We start from the raw sequence: 27,746 nt of genomic DNA, 5'->3' as shown, positions 1-27,746 counted from the left end.
AATATAAATAAAAGAAACTGAATGCAAATGGCATATACAGAATAAAGGCTGTTCCTTAATCTGTTGTCCATGTGCTGTTGCTATTAGTGGAGTAACAATGGGGGGTGGGGTGGGGTGGGCACAGCACAAACTCGGAAGAAAAAATGGGCCAAAATTTCAGAAGAACTTGAAGCAGAGCACAAGAGGGAGGATGCACTCCGAGAAGAACTAACTCATCAAGAAAAACTTGAGAGGCTGGCTGAGAAGTTTGAGAGAAAGGTAGGGTAAATCTTCAAAATACCGTACAATTGATTAGTCATAAGATTTTGTCTGGAATAATATTGATAAAACTATAAAGTTTCATATTAGAAAATAGTATTGATCACGTGCACCAACATTTTATAAAAATCACAGTAAAAGTGAATGCATTACCATTCATAGGTCTGCCCCCTCCTCTTCAACAAAGCAGTTTTGATCCATGAAATAAAGAAAAAAATGATTCATTTAGTTTAGTTAATTCAAAATTTCTACAAAACAATCGATGCATACAATAAATATACCAATACATTGGGGCAAATGAATTCCATAAAATATGTACATTTGACCCCCTATATGTGGGACCTTCACCTACATGACATTTTCTCTCTCTGATTTCTTGTTCTTTTGATAGTCTGTAATGTTTTCAAAGGACCATGACTTGGTCAGTTTATGAATTGAAGTAAGACTTGAAAGAAAATGGGGGTAGGACATATAAAAAAGTCGATTATTTTACAGAATTGCCCATTATTGTCAAAATATTTGGCCAATTGCTGAAATTATCTCATCCTTTCTATTGTAAGATCTATTCTACAAGGAACAAAAATTGATAGATACAGTATACAGTATTGATATATGAAATATCCACAGTTGCTTATTCGTGCTTTTTGTTAAATATGTCAGATCTCTGGATTATAATTGTAAAATACAATAGGCCAAACTAACTAAATATAAGTTAGATGTTTATTTACTTGTGATCGGCTCACTACAAACGAAATGTTACAGCGCCATCTTTTGTTTCATGAACCAACAATTTTCGGCTGCTGATGATATTTGCTGATGATGCGACTCGGGTCAGCTGTGGCTGTGAATGTTGGCCGTTTATACTTGTTGAGTCTTTCCTGGCTAACGTGAATTTAACAAACAACTTTTTGACAAAGGTTCAGACCAAGGTACTGTCGATCATTATTGCAACAAAGCTGACTGCAAGTTTGTAGCTGGACTGTGTCTGTGGTTAAAACAAAAATGGTCGCTTCCGTTCGACGAGCTTTGAGACGGGCAAAGAGTTTATCGTCTCACTGGGTGATTTGGGCCCGGAACACCGCGGTGAAGGTCGTGCTGCTCACCGTTCTAACAACTTTTCAGCTATGGCTTGCATTCTTCATGTATGGGACATTTTATTATGCTTATATGCCGACGGAATTGCACACGAAACCAGTTTACTTTGATTTTGGGTAAGTATGGCTCATTAAACTGAAGGTGAAGGGGGTCGGTTACAGGGGGCCCGGGGGAGGGGGTGCTTAGTCGACCCCGCCCGGTGCCCCAAATTTCAGGTTTATAAAGTAAGGTCAATGGTAACTTTGCCTTTTTGCAGTCAATAAATTGGTCCCAACTTTGAAAAATAATAACCAAAATTTAGGAATTTAAGATTTTTCATTTTCAACATTATTTGGAGATTAATTGGTCATTATTGTGTTAATAGTGTAATGCTAATGGTTTAACAGATAAAAAAACAAATGAGTATGATGGTGGGCCCCAAGTCTGCGCACCTAACAATTTGAGTTAAGATTTAACATGAATTTCTTCTTATTTCACAAAATCTTTCAGTTAATAATGTTCCTTATATTAGTAAGAGTAAGTGTACCAAATTTCTCATTAAAAAATGAAAGAAAATATAGGATTTTCTTGAAAAACCTCGGGCAGTCATTTTCAGATTGAAAAAAAAAATGATACTCCATGTCTGCGCACTCATTCACTTTGCACACGAATCGGGGATTTTGATATGAAAGGCTGCATTTTGAGGCCGTCACATGAAATGCCCTAAATTCATTATTTTTCCACCATTTTGAGTCAGATTTTTTTATGAATACCTGTCTATGTATTGCATGTTTAAAGTTCGTGCTCGTTGCGTATCTTCTTTTAATAGAATCGCACAGATACGCGTGTGCGCAGACAAGGGGGACTGCGCAGACTTGGGGGAACTTGCAATAAAGTTAATTCTTTACCCGGTACTTGGTCAAGCCAAAGGTCATTTCAGATTCAGATCAATTAATTTGGATTATAATTGATATTTTGTTCAAATATTTTGGAAACTATTCAATCACATTTCATCATTAGGACTAATTAAAACTAGATCTAGGTCTAGTGTCTTTAGTTTTAGTGACTGTTTGTCACACGTGACATGAAATGATGAATTTTGAAGTCAAGGTTAAAGGCCACTTGAGGTCAAACAAACTTAAGATTTAATAAATATCAATTTTTTTTTCACTTTTTCTCTCTCTTTACCAAATTATTATTTTATTGTGTAGTTGTTTTCATAGTCAGCAATTCAGGATCAGCACTGGCTACCAGACGCATTACTCCATCTTTTCTCAAATGTCATATTGCCTTCTGATTTTTTTAAACAGTTTATGTGATCGTTTTGATGGAAGTGTGGCATGCCCTTTCCCTCAGACAAACATCAGTCTTGTAAATCATCCCGTCCAAGAGAGGGTGAGTACACACATTGTATGAGAATGCAATCTAATGCTTTACAATTACAGCTAAAGAAAAATCCAACCATGGTATTAAGAAATTGATTTGTGTGAAAGGAGGAAAATAAGAAAAACATGAGCTTGTGTGAAAGTTTGACAGAAATTGGACCAGGAATAAGATATCTGGCTATGATAAATCTCAAAATGGTAATTTTTTAAGTAGATTATAACATGTGATAGGTCAACTCTCTGATTCATTTTATTATCATCCCACATGTATTAAGCACCTTTGTCCGTGGTTAGTGAGTGGCAGTAAGAAAAAGCATATTGATTTTTGTCCCCATAATAGAAAAACATCATTCTGAAAATATAACAATAAATGTAAATCCTTTTAAGCTCATTGGCCTGGTGGGCCAGATGAGATATAAAGTTACATGTTGTCTGTCATTTGTCCACAATTTGAAAATGCCTCTCTGCCGTTTAATGTCCAATTTCATTATGAAAGCACTGTTTGGGATTCAAACCTATATCCCACAGAATTTTAAAACTCATTGAATATATATGCTAGTTAAAGCAGTTTTTTAAGTCCCCCCCCCCCCCCTAAAAAAAAATGCTTCTTTATTTGTTAAATGATTTTTTTTGGGGGTAGAGCTACATGTACATAGTGTTTACCAATCAACATGTACTCGGAATTCAGAAATTTTGACTAGAAAAATGATTTAACTAATTGATGTGAAATTCATGCACAAATGAAGAAAAAAAAAACTTCTCGTTTTGTTGATCAATTCTTTGTGCTCTATATGATAGCACTAAGTAGGGGATACAAAACTTCTACCAAGAATTTTCAAATTTCAAAAATTGATTGAAAGATTGGTGAAGGTTTTGGGAAAGTCCATCAAAGATGTTATTTTGCTAAATACTGGACAAATCATATCCATGTGTAGCACATACACTTCAAACAAATGGTTAGTCATTAATGTGAGCTCATTACCATTTCTTGAAGTATTTGTTTTGACAATGAAGGCTTTATATATTACAAGAATTATTTGGAAGTGAATGTTTGACTTTGAGCAAATTGTGTCAAAAATATTGCTCACAATATATATTCTTCCTGAACATTACTATTGCCATGATAAAATCAGTGTGTATGAAGGTCCTTGCAGGCATAAATTAAATTTGACTTCTATTCATTTGTAGGTTTCATTACATTTTAAACAAAATTTATAATTTTTTCTCACATTTTTGGTTTGACCAATCATGTTCAGCTACCCATCCAAATGATATACATAAAATTGTGCAATGATTAGGTAAATTACTGGAAGATATATAAATTAATAATTCCATAAAATGATAATTGCATGATGACAATGATTTGAGAATATATGACTTGATGAGTAGCCCTAAAAAAAAAATGATACAATAATTGATAAAAAATGGGGGGAAAATAAGGGAGAAGGGGAACAAAAGAAAGAAGGGTGTTAATAGACAGGTCATACATTGTAGATCTAATTCTAGGTACCCGTTTTAGGTAAATAAACAGTTTTATTCTGCTTCTTGACTAAATGAATCTTTGCATTAATTTTATGTGCAGAAGTCAGAAATCAAAATGGGATAGCCATATAATACCCTAATAAATGCCCTAAATTAATGAGAAATGGCCTCACTTTTACATGTAGGTTTCCATATTGGAATACCTTGGAGCCACCCCTGTGGACAACATTTCTCAGACACCCCTCCTGAAGTTAGATGAATTTTAAAGTGATGACATCATATTTTCATATCTATTACAGTTATTCATGCCAGGACAGAGGTATCATATGTTATTGGATATGGATATGCCTCAGTCTCCAGTCAATGAGGACCTAGGTGAGTTGACAATGATAGATGATAAGAGGTGATAAATGGGGGAAGGGGGCACTCAACTACATGTACATGTACATGCACTGACTTGTTGTACGCATGAGCGATCACATATTTTTGAAAACATCCAAAATCTCATAATTTTATTTTTTTATATTAATTTTATTAATGTATATTTTTCCATTTTATCCACCAAACAAGTCCACCAGACATACATATGTAAACTCGATAAACGGGAGTCCAGACTACGGCTTAGTCCAGACCAATATAATACCCTAGACATGGATAAAATTATATTCCCTCAAACATGCCCTTTTCCTTGTTTTTGCCATTTTTCCATAAGTAAATGAATAATAATGTACATGTACATATCATGTCTTTAGACTAACCATTTTACATATTTTTTGCCACTCATGTGTACATGTACAATACCAGGGGCCCGTAACACAAAGGTTAGCAATTAATCATACGCTTGATTTTCACGATTGATTGTACATTGTAGTCAATGGAATCAATCATAGAAAAATGTTCTATGATCATTGCTAAGCTTTGTGTTACGGGCCACTTTACCTCCAGAATTGATTCTGAAATTCTTTGGTATGAAAAAAATGTTAAATTGTATACAACTTGTATTCCTATTTTCAGTAGGCCTTTTTTGTATTTTTTTCTCTACCAGCATTATATTCTGGAAAGAAAACCAATGATAACAATAATTAACCAAATTAATAAGGTCACATACATGTATTGTACTGAATTGAAAGAGGGAATTTATCAATTTAGTTTCTGAACAGCTACATGTACATGTATGCCAATAGTTTTGTCTCACCTGCATAGCAGAAGTGAGACAAAGGCGCCATTTTTCCATCGGTGATGGTTCCAATGGCATCAACAAGATTAACAAATTTTCATAATGATGAAGGCGTAATAACCTATTTCATAAAACTTGGACATACATGTAAGGGCAATCAACTGTCACTGGTCATTTCAGAGTTTCAAGTCACATGACCAAGGTCAAAGAAAGGTCATTGAGGGTCAATGAGCTTTATCAACATCAAAAACCTAAACCAAGATGAAGATATTTTCAAGATGAGTTTAAAAGTATTTCTAAGTCCCTCGTCCATGACACTTTCCAGTGCATGCATTCTAGATAATGTTTACACACTTTTTATTCTTTATTTGATATAAAATTGCATGAGTCATTATTTGCATACAATATAATCTCTCATAGTGTTTATTTGGGTATTGATAAACTTGTACAATTCAGGTTGTGTGAAGGTGACTTTGAGTTTGTACTGTACAGTAGCTTGATTTATACATATATACATAGGCGGGGGGGACCTGTCCCCCCTAGATTTGAGGTGGGGGGATAATCCCCCTAAATTTTTAGTTGATAACCTTATTTTTGTTTTTTTTTTGCTTGTCAAAATTTTTTTGTTGGTCCCCCCTAAAATTTTGGTTGATATTTATGATAACCTTTTTTTTTTTTTTCCTGTGCTTGTTAAATTTTTTGGCTTTCGCTGCCAATGTATATATATACACATACACACATTTTTTTTTTTTTTTGGGGGGGGCTATATTTTCATGATAACATCAAATAATTATAATTATTATAAAGTTGAGGGTATTTATACCTGCACAATATTCTGACTACAAATGGCTATAAAACCAAAATCTGAAAATAAATGAATATGATAAAAAAAATAATGAACTCATTTTGGACAACATTGCAGGGTTCCCAGCCCACCAGGGAAAATTATTCTACTTTTTTCCAGTCAGGGAAAATCAGGGAACCGATAAAGAAAAAATACCTCAAATAAGGGGAAAATGCCTGAAATGAGGGAAAAATCAGGGAATTTTGATCGACCCAAAAGTCGAAAGCACGGTTCAGTCAGACTCTGTTTGTTGCAAAAACAACATCCATTGAATGACTGGTTATGGTGGTGTTTTAGTGTAGCCTCTTTGACTGCAGTACAGTTTTTATACTAAAAATACATGTACATATATGTATGTAATTCACTGCAACAACTTAGAAAACATGCGAAACTGGGAATGGGTTCAAATAATTATCAGGGAATTTTAAATGCTGCATTGGGACATTAATATTCCCCCCCCCCTTTTATTGTTAATCTTTTAGAATTACCATCAAGTTAATAATGAAAATGAGATAAACATCCTGAAATATCAAGCTTGTTGCAGTCTTAATACAGGGGAAATTTCAAGTTGAGCTCACTCAGCAGCATAGCCTTTATGTTTTATTGATAGCCAACTGCTTTACCAGCAATCACCACAGGCAGATGGTCTGTTATACACTGTTTCCTGGCAAATGGGCAGGAACTGTAAATGACTTTACAGATCATGGCAACATAAGGTGGTTTGATGATTCTAATCCAGGGCCCCATCTTACAAAGAGTTACGATTGATCCAATCAATCGTAACTCTATGGAAATCCATCAGTGTCATAATTTTTTCTACAGGAAATTTGCAAAATGTCCTTTGTAAACAAAGGAATACACACCAAATAGTCAAGAAATCAATGACTTTATGGGTATACTTTCGTATCTAGAATTCTTGAACAAACATGCATTTCATATGTCGACTTTGCTGGCTTTCCATAGTTGCGATTGATCGGATCACTCGCAACTCCTTGTAAGACGGGGGCCCCTGGTCAACATGAACATATTTTTCATTCTCCCAATCTTAGTTCATACACAGCACAGTAGGCCTATTCTCATGTTTAATCCATTAGTTCAGGGGAAGAATTACACAGGGGCATGGTGTGTGGAGCCCTGGAAAATCCTCATTCACTGCAATGTTAAAGGGAATGTCCAGGCTGGAAATATATCAATAAATAGAGTAACAGTCACAAAATGCTGAAAATTTGATCCAAATTGGATAACAAATAACAAAGTTATGGAATTTTAAAGATTTGCATTATTCCAGTGAAACAGTTCTAGGCATGTCTTTGTGAATATTCATTAGGTGGGCTGATGATGTTATATCCCCTCTTGTTCTTTTGTATTTTATTATATGAAATTAGGTTTATTCAAAATTTTTCTACCAAGAACTAAAACAATTGGATTGAAAAGTGATTAAGTGCGTTATTTATTGCCGCAACTTATTTCATCATAATGGAGACACATCATTTACACATGTATGAAAAAATGAAACATTTATGGTTTCATGTGATAATATAAGAAAAAGGAAAGTGGGCGTGTGACATCATTAGCCCACCTAATGAATATTCATGACGATGTGCATGTAACTGTTATCACAAAATATTGATAAACTTTAAAATTCAATAACTTTGTTATTTGTTATCCAATTTTGATGAAATTTTCAGCATTTTACTTTGTGAATTTTACTCTATTAATTTAGATATAAATATTTTCAGCCCGGACCACCCCTTTAAAGCTTGTTGAATGTTGCAGATTGTGGCCGTAGGTTATGAAAAGGAGACCGAGAAAAAATGTTTTGCCTGCATTAAAGTAAAGCCATAAAATGCTAATTCTAAAAGTAGAGGTTGGAACTTATAAATGGGTGACATACATGTATACATCAGAATTCAGAATCAAGTTTCCATATCTCATTTGAATGTGCTTGTTGTCCTGATCGATGACATCATTTTAAAGAAAATCTGGTGAAAAATGGGTCAGTGTGACCAGAAAAACTATGTTGAGGGGGTGTGGCCTAAAGATGCTGAGTTATCGTCTGTCGAGAATGCAAACAGTCCTAATTTTTTTTCCTTAAATATTGGAGGCCTTATTTAGCTGATTCTGGTGCCTATTTATGTTATATGTTTACTAGCCTGAAGCCTGATAAATCCATTGGTATCGTCGAAAATACCCTAAATGTACTGAAACAAGGCAATTTTTGTTTTATGATTTTACATACATGTTTCATGGTTCTGAAAGGCACTTTGAAAGCCAGTATCTACATGTACTTGTAGGTTTCCTCTTACAGGTACATTAATGATTGCCTAATTCAAGACAATTGATTAGATTGAATAATCTCCCTTCAAGGGTACAGTGTATTCTACTATTCAAAGTGCAAATAATTATCCTTGTACATGTATTATGCAAACTTGCAAAAACTGAGACTTGTTTCATGTTATACATGTAGCTGATTAACAATATAAATAGATTTGAATGGTCTTAGAACTTATGAATGAGAACAAAGATTTGAACATTTTCTTGATATTTTTCATTGATTTTACTGTAGATGGGTCTAAATTTCTATCAAAATCAAATATTTCTCTGTATTTCAATAACTATACGGGTGATTTTTATTTTAAGATATTGCCAGGACCATTTAATTTAGGCCTTTCAAGCCTGTTTAGCCCATGATTGCATTGTGATTGTAACAAAAAATAACAGATGAAAAGGAGAACTGCCAATCAGTATGATTTTGCCGTAGTTTGTATTTTTTTGTGCTAATTGACAACAGTTGAACATTACAATTACCGTGTTTACATGCTGCATCGGCTCGTGGTTCAGAACCGCGAGCCGATACAGAATCGGCTTTTTTGTTTAAACGCGATTAACTTGCATCGGCTCTCAGTGTAGAATCGGCAATTTTGCACCACCAAAGTAGTAGGTTCAGAACCGCGAGCCGATGCAGAATCGGCTCTTTTCTACGTGTAAACAGAAAGCCGATTCTGCATCGGCAATTAGCGCGCATTTCATTTACTAAATACCGTTGTGACGTACTTCAAAGCGCACGGATCCAGTGTTGTCTTTATTATGACGTATATTGTTGGTGCGCGGATCATTTCAGGTTTTTGCCACACGAGCCGATTCTGCACCGCGAGCTGTGACAGCGTGTAAACGTGGTGCAAGATAAACCAAAAGCCGATTCTGCATCGGCTTTTGGTTCTGAACCGCGAGCCGATGCACATGTAAACACGGTAAATATTTGTCAATAAAATACTTGGTCAAAGTTAAAGGTCACTCAAGATTAATTACCTCAGATAAAAATTTACATTATACTTAGTTCATTGAGTATTTCAAAAGGATTTACATGGAATAGGATTTATTTAACATGTGTAAAATAAAATTGAATATGACAAATGACATGAAAATGATAAAATGCATTAAATATTACCAAGTCGAAATCAAACTTTTTTATACCGTACATCAAAGGTAATTTGAGGTTATGAATTTTTCAGGTTTAGCTAATACTCAGTACAGTGGCGGACCGTGACCCGGAGGTGACAGACAAAGCATTGGAGGGGCACAGCATTGTTCACAAAAAATACAGTGCCCCTCCAATCAATTGTCTTCTCCGGGTCACGGTCCGCCACTGACACAGTAGGTATACTATTTTTTTCCCTTCTTTTTTTGAAAAGCAATATATATTGTTTTCTTATTTCATGCTTCGCTTGTGTGTATTAAGGAGTATCAAGTATCAGATATTTTCTCTGAGTAAAGTCATTAACAAGGGGAAAAGCCATTTCAGGTCAACAACTTTAATATGAAAATTTATTCTCATCCTAATTTCAAAAGTAAATGGTCATATTCATTGATGTTCTTAATATTTGAAGCTTCTTAATACTTGTATAATTATAAAGAAAATACATCCCAACACATGAAGTGCATTTTAAAGCATACAGAGTGGAAGAACCCTTCATGTACATGTAGGTCCATGGTTTTCCAAGCTTCCAGCAGCCATATCACAGCCATGGGAAAATCATCTCAATGTCTTCAAAAGTAAAAGACAGGTGATGATAGATGGAATTTTTCTTTCTGAAAATAAGATTTTTGGCAGAGAGTTTGGCAGCACTGAATGATGAAACTAGTATTACATTTAGGCCTAAATGTATAACTTTATTAAATGTGAAGGCTACAAATAAATCAGATGCAAGAGTGTGGGCCTCGAGCAAAGATCTTTATTTGAGTTTTATTCACACGTTGTTCCTTGTTGTTTTCACATTTGATTTTATCTTGAATAGAGTACATTTTTTCCCTTACACATATTTACAGGAGTCTTCATGGTCAAGATTGAAACTTTTTCAAAATCCGATGAAATTACGTCAAAGTCGTCGAGACCAGTAAGTGTTGGAGTGCTCAGATGAAATGTGGTGTAATTCAGGGCTCGACTTTAGCGGGAGCCCGGTGGCAATTGGCTCCCTAAAACCTTGGCGGGCTCCTTAGAAAGTAAATCAAAAAGCCCGGCTTGCTCCTTAAGTTTTTCTAGTATCAGCCAAGAAAGTTCATTCATAAAAACAGTGAGTGACCTCATAACTGTCAACATTGAGCCTGTGTTGCTTGGTTACAATGGTATGTCCATGGGGGGGAGGGTCATTGTATGAGCCCCTTGGGCATTCCTAGTGCCTGTGGCTGAGTTTAATGTAAACAAAGATGTCAGTTCTGAAATAATGGATGAGATGAATGTCCATTTTAGTGGAAATTGAATATGCAATGAAACAGATTGAGCAAAGGATGAAAATATCATATTTTGGGAAAGTTCTGAAAGAAAAGTGTATTCCTAGTGGTTAAACGCATTTTCAATAGTTTTTGTCATTTATTTTCCTCTCTGCAAATTATATTAATTATTGCTTGCTCAATCTGTTGAGCAATATTGACGATTGAATGAATATAAATTTGAACAGACGAAGCAAGGAAGAGTGACTTATCCAGTGCTATATCTCATTCTGATAAAACCTGAAGTCCAATGTTAGACTGTTACTGTAACAAAAGGGCTTCACAAAAGTCAATTGCTGTAAGATTAATTCTTCAGTTCAGTTAATCCTCACATTTACTTAATAATAGTACACCTGGTATCGATGATTATAAAAACAAGGAATTTTGTTGGTGTGTTTTAATACTGACCATTGTTATGACCAAAAAAAAATGTGATAAACTTGGGCTCCCTGAACCCCTTGCGGGCTCCCTAAAAAAGTGGTTGAGGAGCCCGGCTGGCTCCCTAAAAAAAAAGTAAAGGTCAGGCCCTGTGTATTGGAGATTCTTGCAATGAAGAACTGTCCAAGAGTATTAATTCACATATTAAACTAGAATTCCGAAGAGAATGTTTATCTTTTTTATTGATGGTTCAAATCTTCAGTTTAATGTATGCAAATTGACTGAACATTGTAATAATGTCTACATTTTCATGATGTAAGAACTACATGTAAATAAAACTAGAATTCTGATGAGGATATAATTTATATTTTTTTATTGATGGTTCAAAACTTCAGTTAATTTCATGCAAATTGACTGTTGTAACAATGTTTACATTTTCATGACGTAAGAACTAAAATTGAAGTGTAAATTAAGTGATTACCTGATAGATACATGTATACCGGTACATAATTACGTCTCTTCCTGTAATGTTCTGCTCATATACATGTACAATTAAAATTGATTTTATCTTTTAAATGTTCATTGTAGTAGTGCAAACATTCCTGTCCACAAATTTACCCAATTATGAGCAATGGTTGCTAGTCAATTTCCTACAGTTAAAATTGACAGAGGTTTGCATGATACTTGTTGCATTGCATTAGATCTGTACTATGGGTTTTAGCAAACTACATTGAACAAATCCTTCAAGTTCAAGTTTTTAATCCAGACTTTTCTTTGTTTTACAGGCCATGATAAGGTACCGTTCCCCTTTCCTCAAAATGATCAATGTTGTGTGTCTTGCACCATTCTATTTAACTGGATATGCAGAAGAAAAACAGAATCTACAAGTCAGCCTTATGGATGATTTTATTGACAATGCTGTAAGTACAGAAATATATATTCAGTTGTGAACAATAAGGAAGTGGTACTTATATCTTTTTTTTAATAAAGAAGCATTTTATCAAATCAATGTCGGTTTATATCACAAAGAAGCCTCAGAAAGACATATCTGTAAAAAAAAAAAGCGATAGTGATATTGTTCACAGTGTAAAAACTATTATATACAAGTTCCCTCATTTTATAAAACATAAAAATCAAATCAGCAGGTCAATGGAAGTTTGAGAAGAATGGAATAAATGATATTGAATGATAAGAAATTTTATGATCATTTGAATGTTGAGATGACTAAAAGGACATCCTCCATTTGGCAATGTGACCAAGATGTATCATTTTACAAACAAACAACTTCCATGTGGACAAATCATATATTTCACTAAAATCATCACTATTATGTAGTATATCTTTCTGTTGTTTTCTGTTTATAGCAGCACAGTATAATATATATGGACAAAGAGTTTGTATTATCACAAGAATGATAAAAAATAGAGATGTCTGGGGGTATATTTTCAGTGTGTCCATAGGGGAGAGTTGTTCATGCGTGACATCGCATGCATGTGTCTTGGTTTGATTGGCAATGGGAGGATTTTCCTTTGATAAATTGTAATTATGTATGTTCTTTATATGGTTAATGCCAATATTGAGGAACTTCAATTGGTTTACCAATATGCCTGGGCCCCGTCACACAAAGGTTAGCGATTAATCGCTACTTTGAAAGAGCAATTCTGATTGGTCCCTGGTGGTGGTGATTTTTTTACCTGATTGCTAAGAAAGCATGAATGCTTGTAAGCAAGCAACCAGAGGACCGATGGCTTAAGGTCCCCTCCGAAGGACCTGGTACTGAGGATTAATGCCTTACCAAAGGGCACTAGCGCACCAAGTGGGAATCGAACCCGGGTCGAACCCGGGTCACCGGAATACGAGTCCCCCGCTCTACCGACTGAGCTATCGCGCCTCCTTGATAATGCAGTCTACTGAGCTAAATGCGCATGCAACAATTATCTTGATAGGCCATTTAAAGGGATGGTCCAGGCTGAAAATATTTATATCTAAATAAATAGAGTAAAATTCACAGAGCAAAATGCTGAAAATTTCATCAAAATCGGATAACAAATAACGAAGATATTGAATTTTACAGTTTATCAATATTTTATGAAAACAATTATATGCACATCGTCATGAATATTCATTTGGTGGGCTGATGATGCCACATCTCCACTTTCCTTTTTCTTATGTTATTACATGAAATTATAAATGTTTCATTTTTTCATACATGTATGTGTAAATGATGTGTCTTCATTATGATAATATAAGTTGCGGCAATAAATAACTAATGCAATTAATCAGTTGTCAGTCCAATTGTTTTAGTTCTTGGTAAAAAAATTTTGAATAAAGCTAATTTCATATAATAAAATACAAAAGAACAAGTGGGGATATGACATCAGCCCACCTAATGAATATTCATAAAGACATGCCTAGAACTGTTTCACCGGAATAATGCAAATCTTTAAAATTCAATAACTTTGTTATTTGTTATCCGATTTTGATCAAATTTTCAGCATTTTGCTCTGTGAATTTTACTCTATTTATTGACATATAAATATTCCCAGCCTGGACCATCCCTTTAATTTAGCAATTAATCACTAACCTTTGTGTTGCGGGGCCCAGGATATAACCTTCAAAAATCTTACAAATTGTATAAAAAGTACTTTATTGGTCAAGCTTTTGTCACAGAGTTGTTACATGTACGTGTAAGTTATAAAACTAGTCAACAAACTTGCAACTTGCTCCAACAGATTGCATGCTTGAAATTACAGATCCTATCTTTCCAAATAGGAGATATATGTACACTAGGTGATTGAACATTTTTTTGTGTAGCTCCGAATCTCAGGAATAGCTTACCACTGGAAATCAGGAAAACACCTTCGGTAAACAACTTCAAATCAAAACTAAAAACACATTGAATAACAAGCATTTTAGAAGTCTTGAATAATGCAGTAGAGTATATACTTTGGTGAATAGTTTGTGTACTCTATTAATCTGTGAGTAGTAAGATGTTACAGAGATGTGTGAAAGATGTCAGGATATCAATGTTATTTGCACTATGAAGTTCATGTTTATTATTATTATTATTAAATCTATAATGTTATTTTCATTTATCATTGTTATGATATTCAGTACAAACAGCAATCAAAATATATTACTAGATCCCTTGATAATTTGTAAAAGTTCTTGACAACATTGTTGTTTCTGTTGATATTCAGTACAAACCAACAATAAAACTAAGACTTGATCCCTTGAGGATTTATATTTTCTGTATGATACAGTAATATTGTTTCTATTGATATTCAGTACAAACCAACAATCAAAATTGGACTTGAGGTGAGAGCTAAAAAGATCGAACTGTATGCGGTCGTTCTCAAAGTACATGCACAGTTTACAGGATTACGGTAAGATTTTCCTTTTTTTTAATTGTTTGTTTTATTTCCTGAAGAATTTTATGATTATAACATATTGCTTTTTGCTCATCTCCTTGTTACTATTAAGGACAGTTCAGTAGTGCTGGGCGATATTTTGATATTTACAAAATAATGCGATATTAAAATTATTGAATATTCAATAACTGTTTTATGATATATCATGGTAACACAATATGAACAAAATATTGACGTTTATGACTTTATTGATTACAAATGCTGCTCTGTATGCTTGAAACCAACTCAGAACTTCGTTTTAAAGTTGGTACCCAAATACTTGCTTTTCATGGACAAGCAATGATGAAAACCTTACTTTCATTTCCCACTTCCCTGCTCTCACGGAATCGCAGCTCATATTGATTATACCGTGTATTATGAATTTCTGACTCAGTGATATATCTTTTAATAGGTAATATTTTGATGGTGATATTCAACTAACATTCAAATAAAATATTTACCTGCTCGATGGTTCAGTAAAAGCTCTATTTCAGAGTTTGGACAAAAGTTGCAACCTTCTTTTGCAGAGAAAATATTCTCTACAGCAATGAGGAAACTTTTTTCAGACAATTCTATTAAAAAGAACAAGTCCACCCCAACAAATAGTTGATTTGGATAAAAGAAAACAATCAGATAAAGCATAACACTGAAAATTTCATCAAAGTAAGATGTAAAATAAGGAAGTTATGACATTTCATTTGTTCCTTTAGATAGAATCAACTGTTAGATGACTTTTGTATGTGTGGTTTACCAGGTACCTGATGTTCTATTGGCCGGTAAGTTCAGCCTTAGTCAGTGTCATCGCCAATTTCTGTTTCCTGACGGTGTTGTCAATGATGATGTGGCAGCAGTGCGTTGGGTTCTTGATAGATGAGCCTAGTCTAGAGGAGAGAGAAGTACCCAACACGTCTGTGCTTACTTATGAAGAAAGAAGGAGGATGGCCAGACAGAATATGGGAGAGGAAAGATCAGGTTTGTCATTGTCATTGCGTCTACAGGTGGAAGGCTTATGAATACTAATGAACGTAGCCAAATATGGATTCGCCAACTTTTTTTGCAAACTCTTACAAATGATAACAAATTTTATTGTAAACTGCTTTAAAATTGACAAAAATATGTTTGCAAATGTACATTGTAGGATGATTTTATACAGGAGCGATATGATCATTTGGCGCTATTATTTATAAATAAAAGAGAACTTCAGCAACAGTCCTACAACCAACTGCAAATGCACATGACTGTTTCGCAAAAGCTCGCATTGAAATTTCCTTGCCAAGAAAAACTGCTTGCGACAATGAAAACTATTTGTGAAATTCCTTGCAATCGTTTTTTACCTTTTACAACTTATTTTGAACCCTGACAAAATCTGAATTTGCCAAGTTTGCAAGCATTCGCTGCTATTAAAGTGTTTTGAAAAAAAAATAGATAGTGGAGAATAGCTGGTGAATTCTTCATTAATTAAAAAAAAAACTATTCACCCAAAAATCAGTTCCTGACGATCTAAAATAAACGTTAACAAGTTTGAATGTCAAATCTCATCATTTGTTAGCTTGTAATATCCAAGAGTCCATTTGGAAGCACATGGAGACATTAAAATATAACGTTGTGGGCATTTTCACGGTAACTGACATTACACGGCACAATGTTTTCACACCTTTCATTGTGTGTACCTCTAAAACAACAAATGATGGGAGTTTGCTTTTGATAGAGTTAATAAAGGGAACCTTGCTGTATACTCTGATACTAAGTTTTCCTAAGTAACCACATTTTTTTACGCATCAGCAAGCAAAAATGTGTCGGTAACTGACATTATGCAAAAAGACATGCAATTTCAGGGTGTTCATTAAAATTGAAATATCTCATGTCCCTGAGTAGATAGAGTAATAATTTGAATATGCAAATATACCTCCGTTACTAGGTTAAGATGTGTCAAAATATTAAACAATTTGTTTTTGTCTTTTGGGGGCTATGATAATTTTTCCACAACCATGCTGGTAACTGACATTACGGTAACTGACATTACACTTAATTTGCCATAGAGATAACACATGGAAGTCAAATGTGTGGAATCATTGCATTGTATCTTCTGTGCAGGGCTTCACATGAAAGTGAGCTTGATGTGGAAGTATACCCGAGTTTCTAGGAACATTTCAATGAAAAAAAAAAAAAAATTTCTTAATTCCTTTCTTGAACATTTTTATCATTACTTGTCGGTAACTGACAATACATATTAACATTTACCAGTGCTATATGATTTTCAGGGGCATAATTTTCTTGGTACTTAATATATGTAAGGCTTTTTAAAATAATAAAAGTTTCATAATATTTCACATTTTTAATTATCAAAAGATAAGAAATGTATGTTTTACTTACTCGGGGGGGGGGGGGGGGTCATAGCAGCTACATGTTTTCCTATAGTAATTTAATATTGCATTGACTGTACACATGGATTTTTCTGACTATACACCCATAATATATATTCATCAGTTTATATTGACTTTTTAAACCTTTTCCTTCTCCAACCTCCCCCTCCCCTCAAAAAAGGCAAAATGAATAAGGGTCTCCTCCCCTAGGCTACACGTACCCCTCCCCCGAATCTCATGCAGCCATGTAGTTTTATTGATTTCTATTCTGGTCAGTCCAAGCAATGCTTGTTCATATCTGTCGGATTTCAATTCTCTTCATAATTTGTTTAATCATTTTCTTTGCTAATTTCTTTTTTAACCTGTCAACAAAAAATAAACTCCAGCTTCTAAGCTGATACTGAACTATTTGTAAATTAAAAAAAAAAAAACAGTTTTAGTAGATCCATGCAACATTGATCTGAACTGTCAAATTTCACTTTTCATCTATACTTGTAAACCAAAAACAAAATTGTATCACACATCCACACCTGTATAAAAACCAGGAATTTACTTTTAGCGAGGCAATGCTCAAAAGAATCCTGGAAACTAAAAAAGGGACCCTGGAAATCCCCTTCATCACAATGTTAAGCTTAATTTTTTTTGCATATTTAGGCAATAGGTTGGGAAAAGTACCCCCTACCCCCCCCCCTGAAAACCAAACAAAAAATTGTCTGATACAAACAATTAGGTACTTGGTATTAAAGTGCATGTACAAAACAATTTCATAGTAATTTTTTTTTGCACGATGGGAATGCAACTTCCTTCATAATTTCATATAGTATTCCTTGTGAAATATACCTTTTAAAAGTCAATAGCAAGCTCCTTCTTGTGAGACTTTTAAAGTGAAAGACTTAATAACAAGTATACAATATTTCTTCACCCTAAAATTGACCACATATTTGCATTTCAATATTGGTAACCAACGTTTTATCATGGTAACTGACATTACATCTCGGTAACTGACATTACATTTTCCACTTGGTAACTGACATTACATATATTTAATGGTACCCTATGGCTTCATTGTTAATTCTTAATCTTTAATTTTGGTGCAGAAGGGAGGGGTGTTACCTAGAGAGGAAATCTACCAAGTTTCATATAATATATCCTCTTTTCCAGGAAATAAGAAAAAAAGTTCATGTTTTCGGTAACTGACATTACATACCATATCACATACTTTATCAATGTTTTTTTATCAGATGAATGAATTACTGGTGTTTCTTTCTGTGGGATTTTAAAAAGTGTTATAATAGCAAGCTAAATCTCAGGCGAAAACATCATGATCAAACCTGTTCTTTAAAAATCTGTCAAAACAAAATATGTATCAATATACTATTTTCAACACTAATTTGTATCCATACTTTGGCAGCCATTTTGAAATAAAAAATGGCTGCCAGAGTCGGAAAAATTTTTGTCTCAGAAACTTCAGGTCTTGTTTTATTAAAAACCATAAAGCATTTGACATGAATATAAACTTGATTTTTTTGCCTCTGTGTCCATCTGTGGTGAAAATGCCCTAGTATGCAATATGCGACCTGCCATCCTCAAAACAAACAAGTCGCCAGGGAAGATATCCAAAACAATAACTTGCTTTCAAAAAGTGAAAATGAGAAAATTGGATTATCTGAAAGAGTTATTCAATATCCTCATTCTGCCAAAATTTGAATTTGTAAAGTAAAATAATAGTTTATCAATAGTGTCTGTGAAACCATTTTTTTCTGGACTGCTTGGAAGTTTCACTGAGATTGCACATTGTGCACATCTTATGCTTGAGTGAACCCCAAACTACATAACTGTTCTACATACACACATGTATTTCAGTATGTCTGTGTGTATGTCTTGCAGGTTGCTTGTCTCTTTGAACATATTTTCTTCCTTGTTTGATACTTTTTCATTGTTTGTATTTAATATATGTATGTATTTGTTACTTGTATGCAAGGCCCCCAAGAAAAACAGTGCTAAGTCCACTGATGGGGTTACCCTGGGTTAACAAAACGAAATGAATAAATAAATAAATAATAAATAAATAAACTTCAATTTATATTCGTTGAATCTCTCACTGAATTTCATATACATTCTGTGAAATAGCAGAGTGGGTTATTGTTGGTTAATTTGGAAAAATTGTTTATCTTAAATGTTAAATTGTGCTTTTTCAAGCTTGATGCATAAAACATTACAAATACTTTGGGGAAAATCATTGTGTGTTTTGGAGTGGCAGGTCACCTTCATACAAGAACTAAATATTGTTATTATATCTGTTTTATGCGGAAGTAACAGCTTATAGATCTATTGGCTCTATTTCAGTAGTTATCTTGTCACTGTTGCCAATAACACCCCATTCTTGTTATTTTATGCATATCTTTATCTCTGTAAATTAGCATATACCATACAGAACAGCTCATTGAATGTTTATTGAAGTGGATGGGTAGTACATTTTTGTTTATTAATTTATTTTTTATCAACAGCATTGTTCAGAAATCGTCCAGCCCATGTGACCATCATAGACCCATTAGATCCTCAGGCACAGATCAGTCCATCACCATCTATCAGCCAACCGGGAACCTCTGCCCGTCCATCGTCCCCCGGAAAGAGCCCTCAGAGGAACATCCGGAAGAGATCATCAAGAACCCCCGGAGACCTGACCGAAGGTAATGCTCAACTGGAGGCACCTAGCTCAGGGATCAGTAGCGACGAGTCCAATCAGAAGGGAGGGGAGCAGAATGTTGAAACACTCAAAGGTGATGACAGTTTATCAGGGTATTCAGATGCAACAACAAGTAGCACCAGTGAGGATCCTCCCCCTGGATTGGACGATGATAAGGAGGAGGTCTACTGTTCAAAGGAAGGGTGTGAGGAGCAGGAGGATAAAGATGAAGTCACCGATGTTAAAGAGAATGTTGCCGGTCCACAACCAACCTCTGGTATCCTCAGGAAACGTAGTTACAAGTCATCTTAACAGTTTCATTATTTATATATGCAGAACAATTTTTTTACTGATATGAGTCAGGGGTCACTTCAAGAACTGGCCTGTGCCATCACAGCTGTTTGAAACCGGTGTTTCAGCTTTAAATTGGTTCCAATACTTTGTTTGCTTATGAATAAATGACATGGCTGTCATTTAACTTAAAAAGAAATGTAATGAGTGATGAATTCAATTTTGATGTGCTTTGAGTGTTTGGATCTCATGGCGCTTTTTCTAAAGTACAGATATTGGGTTTGGCCAGTGGAAAAAAACAGTATTGTAGATTCATCCTAAGTCAGTTGTGCTATACACAGTTATCAGGTTTTGTTTTCATTCCAAATAATCCTTCAAGTTATCTGTAATGCTTTATTGAATTGAAGACTTGGTTAAGTCATCTTTTATTGTGAACAGTATTGCTTATACCTATATAAAAAAATACATATATTTCTGATAAGCTGTTGTACCCAGTGCTTGCCATATCACTGTAGAAGAAACAGAGTGAAGGATTGCATTGGGTAACTAGGTGATAATCTGTGCATCCCGGCCCTTTCTTACAAATAGTTGTTACTGCAACTATGGTAATCCACATATGTCATAATTTTTCATAAAGGAAATTTGCATATTGTCTCCTTACAAACACTGAGGAACACACTTAATTGTCATTACAATTGTGCATACATGAATATAAATTAAAAAAAAAAAACACTTTGAACGGACACATATGCATTTTAGATGTTGGGATTGCTGGCTTTCCATAGTTGTGGTTGATCAGATCAATCACATCTCTTTGTAAGACGGCACCAATGACAGAGAAGTAGAAGAATGCAGTCATACAAACAGTAAGATGTCAAACCGGCTTTGTAATGAAAGGGTGAGTTCTGAGAATGAATGACTGTATGTTGACCACCTGTAAGCCTAATGCAGACACGGTGACATCCTACAATAAAACACAAATTTGAAGTCGAATCCTTAATATAATCGAGTCATCATATTGTTTCTAAATTAGGTATGGGGGCATCGTGGTCGTGTGGATATGACTCGTTTTAATCTGAGGGACATGGGTTCGATTCCAAGTCATTTTGTGTTTTCCTTCAGCAAGAAATTTACCCACATTGTGCTGCACTCAACCCAGGTGAGGTGAATGGGTACCCAGTGGGAAGAAATTTGTTGTACACGTATGCTTGAGTGCTCGATTAGGGTAGCCGTGCTAAAGCCAGGGTAATAATATGTTAAGCAGGGCTCGCTCATTTTCAGAACTGAAGAGGCTACACTGGATAAAAATGACATTGTTATTATTAGTATTGTTTAATAAAAATGAACTTCATGGTGTAACTAGCATAATCAAAGTCCCTAGGTTTCTCTGCAATATAGAAAACATGCCAACACAATTTGATTACCAAATGCACTTGCACAAAAAAAATCATGAAACTAAAACAAAATCCAATAATGCATTAGTGTAAAATCTTTGGCTCAATCATGTTAAGAGTGTTTATTATGTCCGTTTACTATTGTGCCATACCAGGGGCGGAGACAGGATTTCCCAAAAGGGGGGGGGGGGGCATTTTCCACGAGGAAAAATTTGCAAGCAAAAATAAAAAAGGTTTTTAACAAAAACTTAAGGGTATTTTGCCACGAAAAAATTTGACAAGCAATGGTCCTCACTTTCAAGGGGGGGGGGGGCACATTTCTCTTTTAATGGCATTTTCACATTACAAATTTTAATTGTGCTTCTTATAGGGGGGGGGGGCATGGGCCAGCTTTGCCCCCCCCCCCCCCCTGGATCCGCCAGTGTGCCATACACTTCATTAGACACCCATGTGAAAGAACACTTTATGTTCAACAGGTGCTCTATATTTACAATTGCTTTATCATACATTTTATACATGTCATAAAAAACACAGCACATCAGATTTGCAATTTAGAATAATAATAATAGCTGGATTTATAAAGTGCTTTTTGCCAGAGGATACAAAGCGCTGCTATTATTACCCCGGCTTTAGCTCGAGCTACCATCACCGGCGCTCAGTGCATGCAAGGAATTACTCCTGCCCCGGGTACCCATTCACCTCACCTGGGTTGAGTGCAGCACAGTGTGGATAAATCTCTTGCTGGAGGAAAACACGCCATGGCTAGGATTCGAACCCACGACCCTCTGTTTCAAAGGCAAGAGTCAGAACCACTAGACCACGATGCACCCATAGAAAACAGTAAGCTGGAGACTCTATAGGGATACTTCATGGGGGCGTTGCAGGAAACTCAGTCATTTTGCAAGTCAAATTTTGAGCTTCAAAATTGATCACAAGTCTGGCAATTAATTGCAATTTTTTTATTTGATTGCTGGTCTGCCTCTTCCAACAAGAAGTAAATATCAATTTCTTATATTTAATTGCAAAATAACACCAGAAATATGCAATTAATTACATATATTTCCTTGCAACACCCCTCAGTGCACAGATGTTAGCATGATGATAGCAGAGCATTATATGTTCATATTGTTCATATTCGACACCAAAGATTGATACAATAAAATAGACATTGTTCCAAGTTTTTTTATTTTTTTATGTGATGTTCACTACTGATGGTATGTAGTACTTAAAGGGGGGGGGGGGTTCATCAAGTTGGTTTTAATAAAAGCAGACAAATTTGAGAAAATATAAGAGAAGGTTTGATGAAAAACCATCATTATTCTTTTACAGGTTTTCATCCAACTTTCACTTTTCTGTAATTTTTCTGCTTTTATTAAAATCAACTATATCATTGAGGTGTACTTCCCCTGTATAATACATCTTATTTTTTCCATTTTACAACATCAGTACAGCAAGTAATTGTATATGTGCAGGCACCTTCAAATAAATAGTGAAATATGTTGTATACAGGGGTGTGAGAGATCAGATTTTTATCTGATTTCAGATTTTTTTGGTTTTGATTTTCAGCTTATTTTTGGCTTTCCTCTGTACAAACAGTATGGGAGCTCTTTCTATTTCAGATTTTTTCAACACTCTTCAGCTTTTTTCAGATCGTTTTATTTGTGACCACTCACACCCCTGGTTGTATAATAATAGGTTATGTAGTAAGAGAGTTATAATAAGCAAGTGCCTACATTTTTTTTTCTCATAGGCTATTGTGCAAATGGTTTTTAATATCAATTTTATATAGAGAGTTGAGTTTGTTTTATCAAGGATATATACCGGTATATAATTCTGTTTTTAGGCATTATGTAGTATGATCCTATTGTGGTCTTCATATAAGATATTAATGAGGAACATGTTTAGCCCACTTTTTCCATGCCCCCTCCCCTTCTGTTCATCTATCTTTTATCTTTCATATTTTAATGCATTTTCCAGAGTTTTTAGAGGTTGATTTTATAAATTCTTGGTGTACAGTAATCCAATCTTAAGTTGATTTGCCTTGAAGCTTTTGTGGGTTTTTTAAAGGTAAAGTTTGCTTGAATACTTGTAGGTATATATACATGTATATTTAAAGTGTTGAAATAATTTTAGTTATGAATTTTATGTGAAGCAGTGTGTGATTAGAAGAAAATGAATGTTTTACTGATCTTGTGGCTTGATACATGTATTTCAGCCTACTGCCTGGGTATTGGCTCGAAGTAATAGATGACAATGCATTTACAGATTTTTCATTATTTTTACTAGCTTTAAAATGGGATTAAAAGGATCTACATACATGAAAAAATGCAAGGATTGTGCAAAATTTTGATGAATTGTATTATTGATACTCGAGAACTTGATAAATTGAGAGTTATATTCTAATTATTATTTTGTTTTGAATGAGGGTATTGGAATAGATAGAAGATCATTACATGCCATGCATATCAATGAAGTGCTTCTGGATTTTGAAACGGAAATTAATGGTGGGCAATATATTCAGCCTTTGATTTGTATTGGAGTGATTAGGTCAATCATTTTAATGCAGGTTAAGCTATTACTCCACAAACTTGTATTATAAATAAATACATCGTTGGTGGTTCCATGAAAGGGAGAGATATTTTGGCTTTCGAAGAAAGTTTGGCATTATTGACAATGAATTCAAAATTATAAGAAACTATGTTGTCTAATGTAAGAGGGAGCTGTCATCAGAAAGATCCACTTTCTATTCATAGATATATAAAGGACACTGGGGAATAGTTGTCTATAAATCTAGCTTTTTACTTTTAATCTTTTGGAATACACGTGTTTGTTAAAGGAGAATGAAACCCTTGAAACCAGCTGAATCCATATCAAAGAGAAAAATCAAAGAAACATATTGTTGAAAGTTTGAGAAAGATTGAATGAATAATAAGAAAGTTATGAGCATTTGAATATTGAGATCACTAATGCCATGTAGATCCTCCCATTGGCAATGCGACCAAGATCTGTGATGTCACACACGTACAACTCCCTCATTACTTCAGTACTTATTTCACATATATTCTCACTTTTACAGAGTCTATCACAAGGTGAGGTGTTCTCTTAATGAGAGGTCAAGTACAGAGGTTTCACAACATTATATCATTGATGAATCGTTTGTCATATGATTAGAATGAGCAAAAAGATATGTTTTGGGGTATATTTTCAGTGTCCAAAAGGGGAGAGTTGTTCATCTGTGACATCATACATCTTGGTCGCATTGCCAATGGGAGGATCTCCATAGCATTAGTGATCTCGACATTCAAATGCTCATAACTCTTCTATTGCTAGTCCTATTTTACTCAAACTTTTGTTGATCTTATTCTTTGTTTTTTCTGCTTTCACAAAAGCTAACTTGCTCCAAGAGTTTCATTCTCCTTTAATGAGAACATATTTGTATTGAAATTCTTGCCAAACGCATTGTTAGCGTTCAGCCTATTATTCTTTTGATTTATGAAATTGAAAGAAGCATGTTTCAGTTTTCATTTTTTTCATATTAAAGGAGAATAAAACCCTTGAAACCAGCTGAATCCATATCAAAGAGAAAAATCAAAGAAACATATTTATCATTTATATATCATTTATTACATGTTTCGTATCACATTGTCAAGGTCAAAGGTCATTGAAATTTTCCGATGTTGGAGGATCAACATTGTAATCTCAGTGAAAGTTCAGTTTTATGAAATGTCATAACTTTGAAGGTATAGGGACCTGTTTCTATGAAAATTTGACAATTTGGTAATTAAGTTTCATTGATCGTTTGGCATGAGTTTCAGATCACATTATCAAGGTCAGAGGTCAACAGGGTCATTGAACTTCTTGTGGTCTCAAAAAAGAAAAAACTCAACCAAGGTTAATATTTTTAAAGATTATTTTGAAAGTTTAAATCATTAACTTTCATATAATGGTTATCAAGTTTCGGCAAATGGTTAATGTGATTTGAGGTCACTAAGCCAAGTTCAACAATTATTTTGAAGTCGGAGGGTTGGTATAAACTTCAAAACTTTCAAAATAATTTAGAAAACATAAGTTCTGTATATTAAGTTTTGCATCAAATATTTCAGATCAGTTACCTTAAGAAACTTTTATTTCATTATTTTGAAGGTAATTATTTAAATTTAATGAAACTTGTGTGAGACGGTAATTTGATATCATAAATTATATTAAATTAAAAATGTATTTCCTATTCATAATCAGGGTTCATATGAGTTTAATTAACACATTGATTACCCTTTTTTTCCTTTTAAATTGTATGCATTTTGTAGCCCAACCAAAACGAATGAAATTTCCATTTTTACCAGGTTTTCTTTATATCATTGATAATGTTTTTATGAAGTGAACAGAAATTAAAAATCACAAGGTTAGCTACTACTATATAAGACATTCAATTTTAATAGGAAACAGTACCCTGTTTGGTGAATGAACTACATGTATAATAATTATTACATGGAATAAACCTGTCCTGAATTAATTAATCATATCAAACTTTTTTCTTCTTTTTTTCTGAGCATTTCCTTAGCTTGAATGATGTAAAACTTTATTGAAAGGTCAAGTCCAACCCAACAAAAAGTCGATTTGAATAAAAAGAGAAAAATCCAACAAGCATAACACTGAAAGTGAAAATTACATCAAAATCGGATGTAAAATAAGAAAGTTATGACATTTTTAAGTTTCGCTTAATTTCACAAACAGTTACATGCACATCCTGGTCGGTATGCAAATGAGGAAACTGATGTCATGCACTCACTATTTCTTTTGTATTTTACTACATAAAATATGAAATTTTCTAGTGAAACAACAATTAATTCCTCCCTGAGCATGTGGAATTGGCATTGTTTAATACTATATGGTTCAGTCTAGTTGGTCCTTATTGTCAAATCTGTAGGAAACAAAATATTGTGTAATTCAAACAATTAAAAAAAAAATTATTAGTGAGGGACATCATCGATTGTCTCATTTCCATGTCACTGAGTTGTGCATATCACTGTTTAGTGAAAAATAAGCAAAACTTTAAAATGTCATAACTTTCTTATTTCACACCCGATTTTGATGATATTTTCAGCGTTTTGCTTGTTTGATTTTTCTCTACTTATTCATATCAACGTTTTTTCTGGGGTGGACTTTTAAAAGCCTAAATCAGACTAACTGGGCAGAAAAGTAAATGAATGAGAATTAGAATAAATGGGTATAAGGCCAAGGGCCTGTTTCTCGGTTACAGCCCGATAGACCGCGGGTCCGATAGTCCGCGGGTCCGATAGTCCGCGGGTCCGATAGACCGCGGGTCCGATAGACCGCGGGTCCGATAGACCGCGGGTCCGATAGACCGCGGGTCCGATAGACCGCGGGTCCGATAGTCCGCGGGTCCGATAGTCCGCGGTGTGTGTAAAATTATGATCAGGATATAGTGAGATCCAATGTCATCAAGAGGTCAAACGGTCAATGATACGAGTCCATGGGGTTCTATAACGATGACCGAATGGACAATCGCCCCCTGACAACTACTTCAAGGAAAATATTATCCCCATATTTTTATCGTCGGTCCTGTAACCCCCCCCCCCGGAAATTTACCCTCTAGACGCCAATTACCCCTAGTACAGAGCCTTTCAAATGCCACTGACTTGACGACATGGCGAGATACTTTATCTTGCCATATCGACTAAATAAGCTTATTATGTCGGCATGGCGAGATACCTGCCAAGTCCTCATATAAAAGTTATACGTCAACATGGTGAGATATTTTATCTTGCCAAGTCGACTTGTAACAAGTTATATGTCAACATGGCGATATATCGGGATTCTGGCCGGGACTTGTACACTTCAGATCTCGCCATGTCGACATATCGACTTGACAAGATAGAATATATCGCCATGTCGAAATAATAAGCTTATAAAAATCATACATGGCAAGATAAAGTATCACGCCATGTCGTCACGTCGATGGCATTTTAAAGGCTAAGGGTAATTATCCGGGATAATTGTCTCGAGGGTAAATTTCTGGGGGTAACAGTCCCCGGCGGTAAAAATATGGGGATCATATTTTCCTTGAAGTAGTTGCCAGTGGATGATTGCCCTAATTTGGTTATTGTTATAGAACCCAGGCGCGGATCCAGGATTTGGTGAGAATTAAGGGGGCCCAAATTTGACCTGATTCTTGGCGCCCATGTGTACTTTTCGAAAAATTGCGCCCACTCCCTTCCA

General features: G+C 34.7%; 1 protein-coding gene across 1 annotated transcript; it reads left to right on the top strand.

Moving 5' to 3' along the window:
* Nucleotides 1-1,016: 1,016 nt before the first annotated feature.
* LOC129264414 (seipin-like) lies at nucleotides 1,017-23,020 on the top strand. Its single transcript, XM_054902293.2, has 8 exons — nucleotides 1,017-1,469; nucleotides 2,643-2,727; nucleotides 4,499-4,574; nucleotides 10,547-10,614; nucleotides 12,151-12,285; nucleotides 14,654-14,751; nucleotides 15,530-15,747; nucleotides 19,646-23,020. Exons 1-8 carry the CDS (start codon nucleotides 1,261-1,263, stop codon nucleotides 20,134-20,136), a joined length of 1,380 nt encoding a protein of 459 aa, XP_054758268.2. The 5' UTR covers nucleotides 1,017-1,260; the 3' UTR covers nucleotides 20,137-23,020.
* The last annotated feature ends 4,726 nt before the right edge of the window (nucleotides 23,021-27,746 follow it).

This window comes from Lytechinus pictus, chromosome 7 (genome assembly GCF_037042905.1).
Source record: "Lytechinus pictus isolate F3 Inbred chromosome 7, Lp3.0, whole genome shotgun sequence".
Taxonomy (NCBI): domain Eukaryota; kingdom Metazoa; phylum Echinodermata; class Echinoidea; order Temnopleuroida; family Toxopneustidae; genus Lytechinus; species Lytechinus pictus.
The sequence above is the reverse complement of the archived record's forward strand: the minus strand, read 5'-3'. Positions and strand labels throughout refer to the sequence as shown.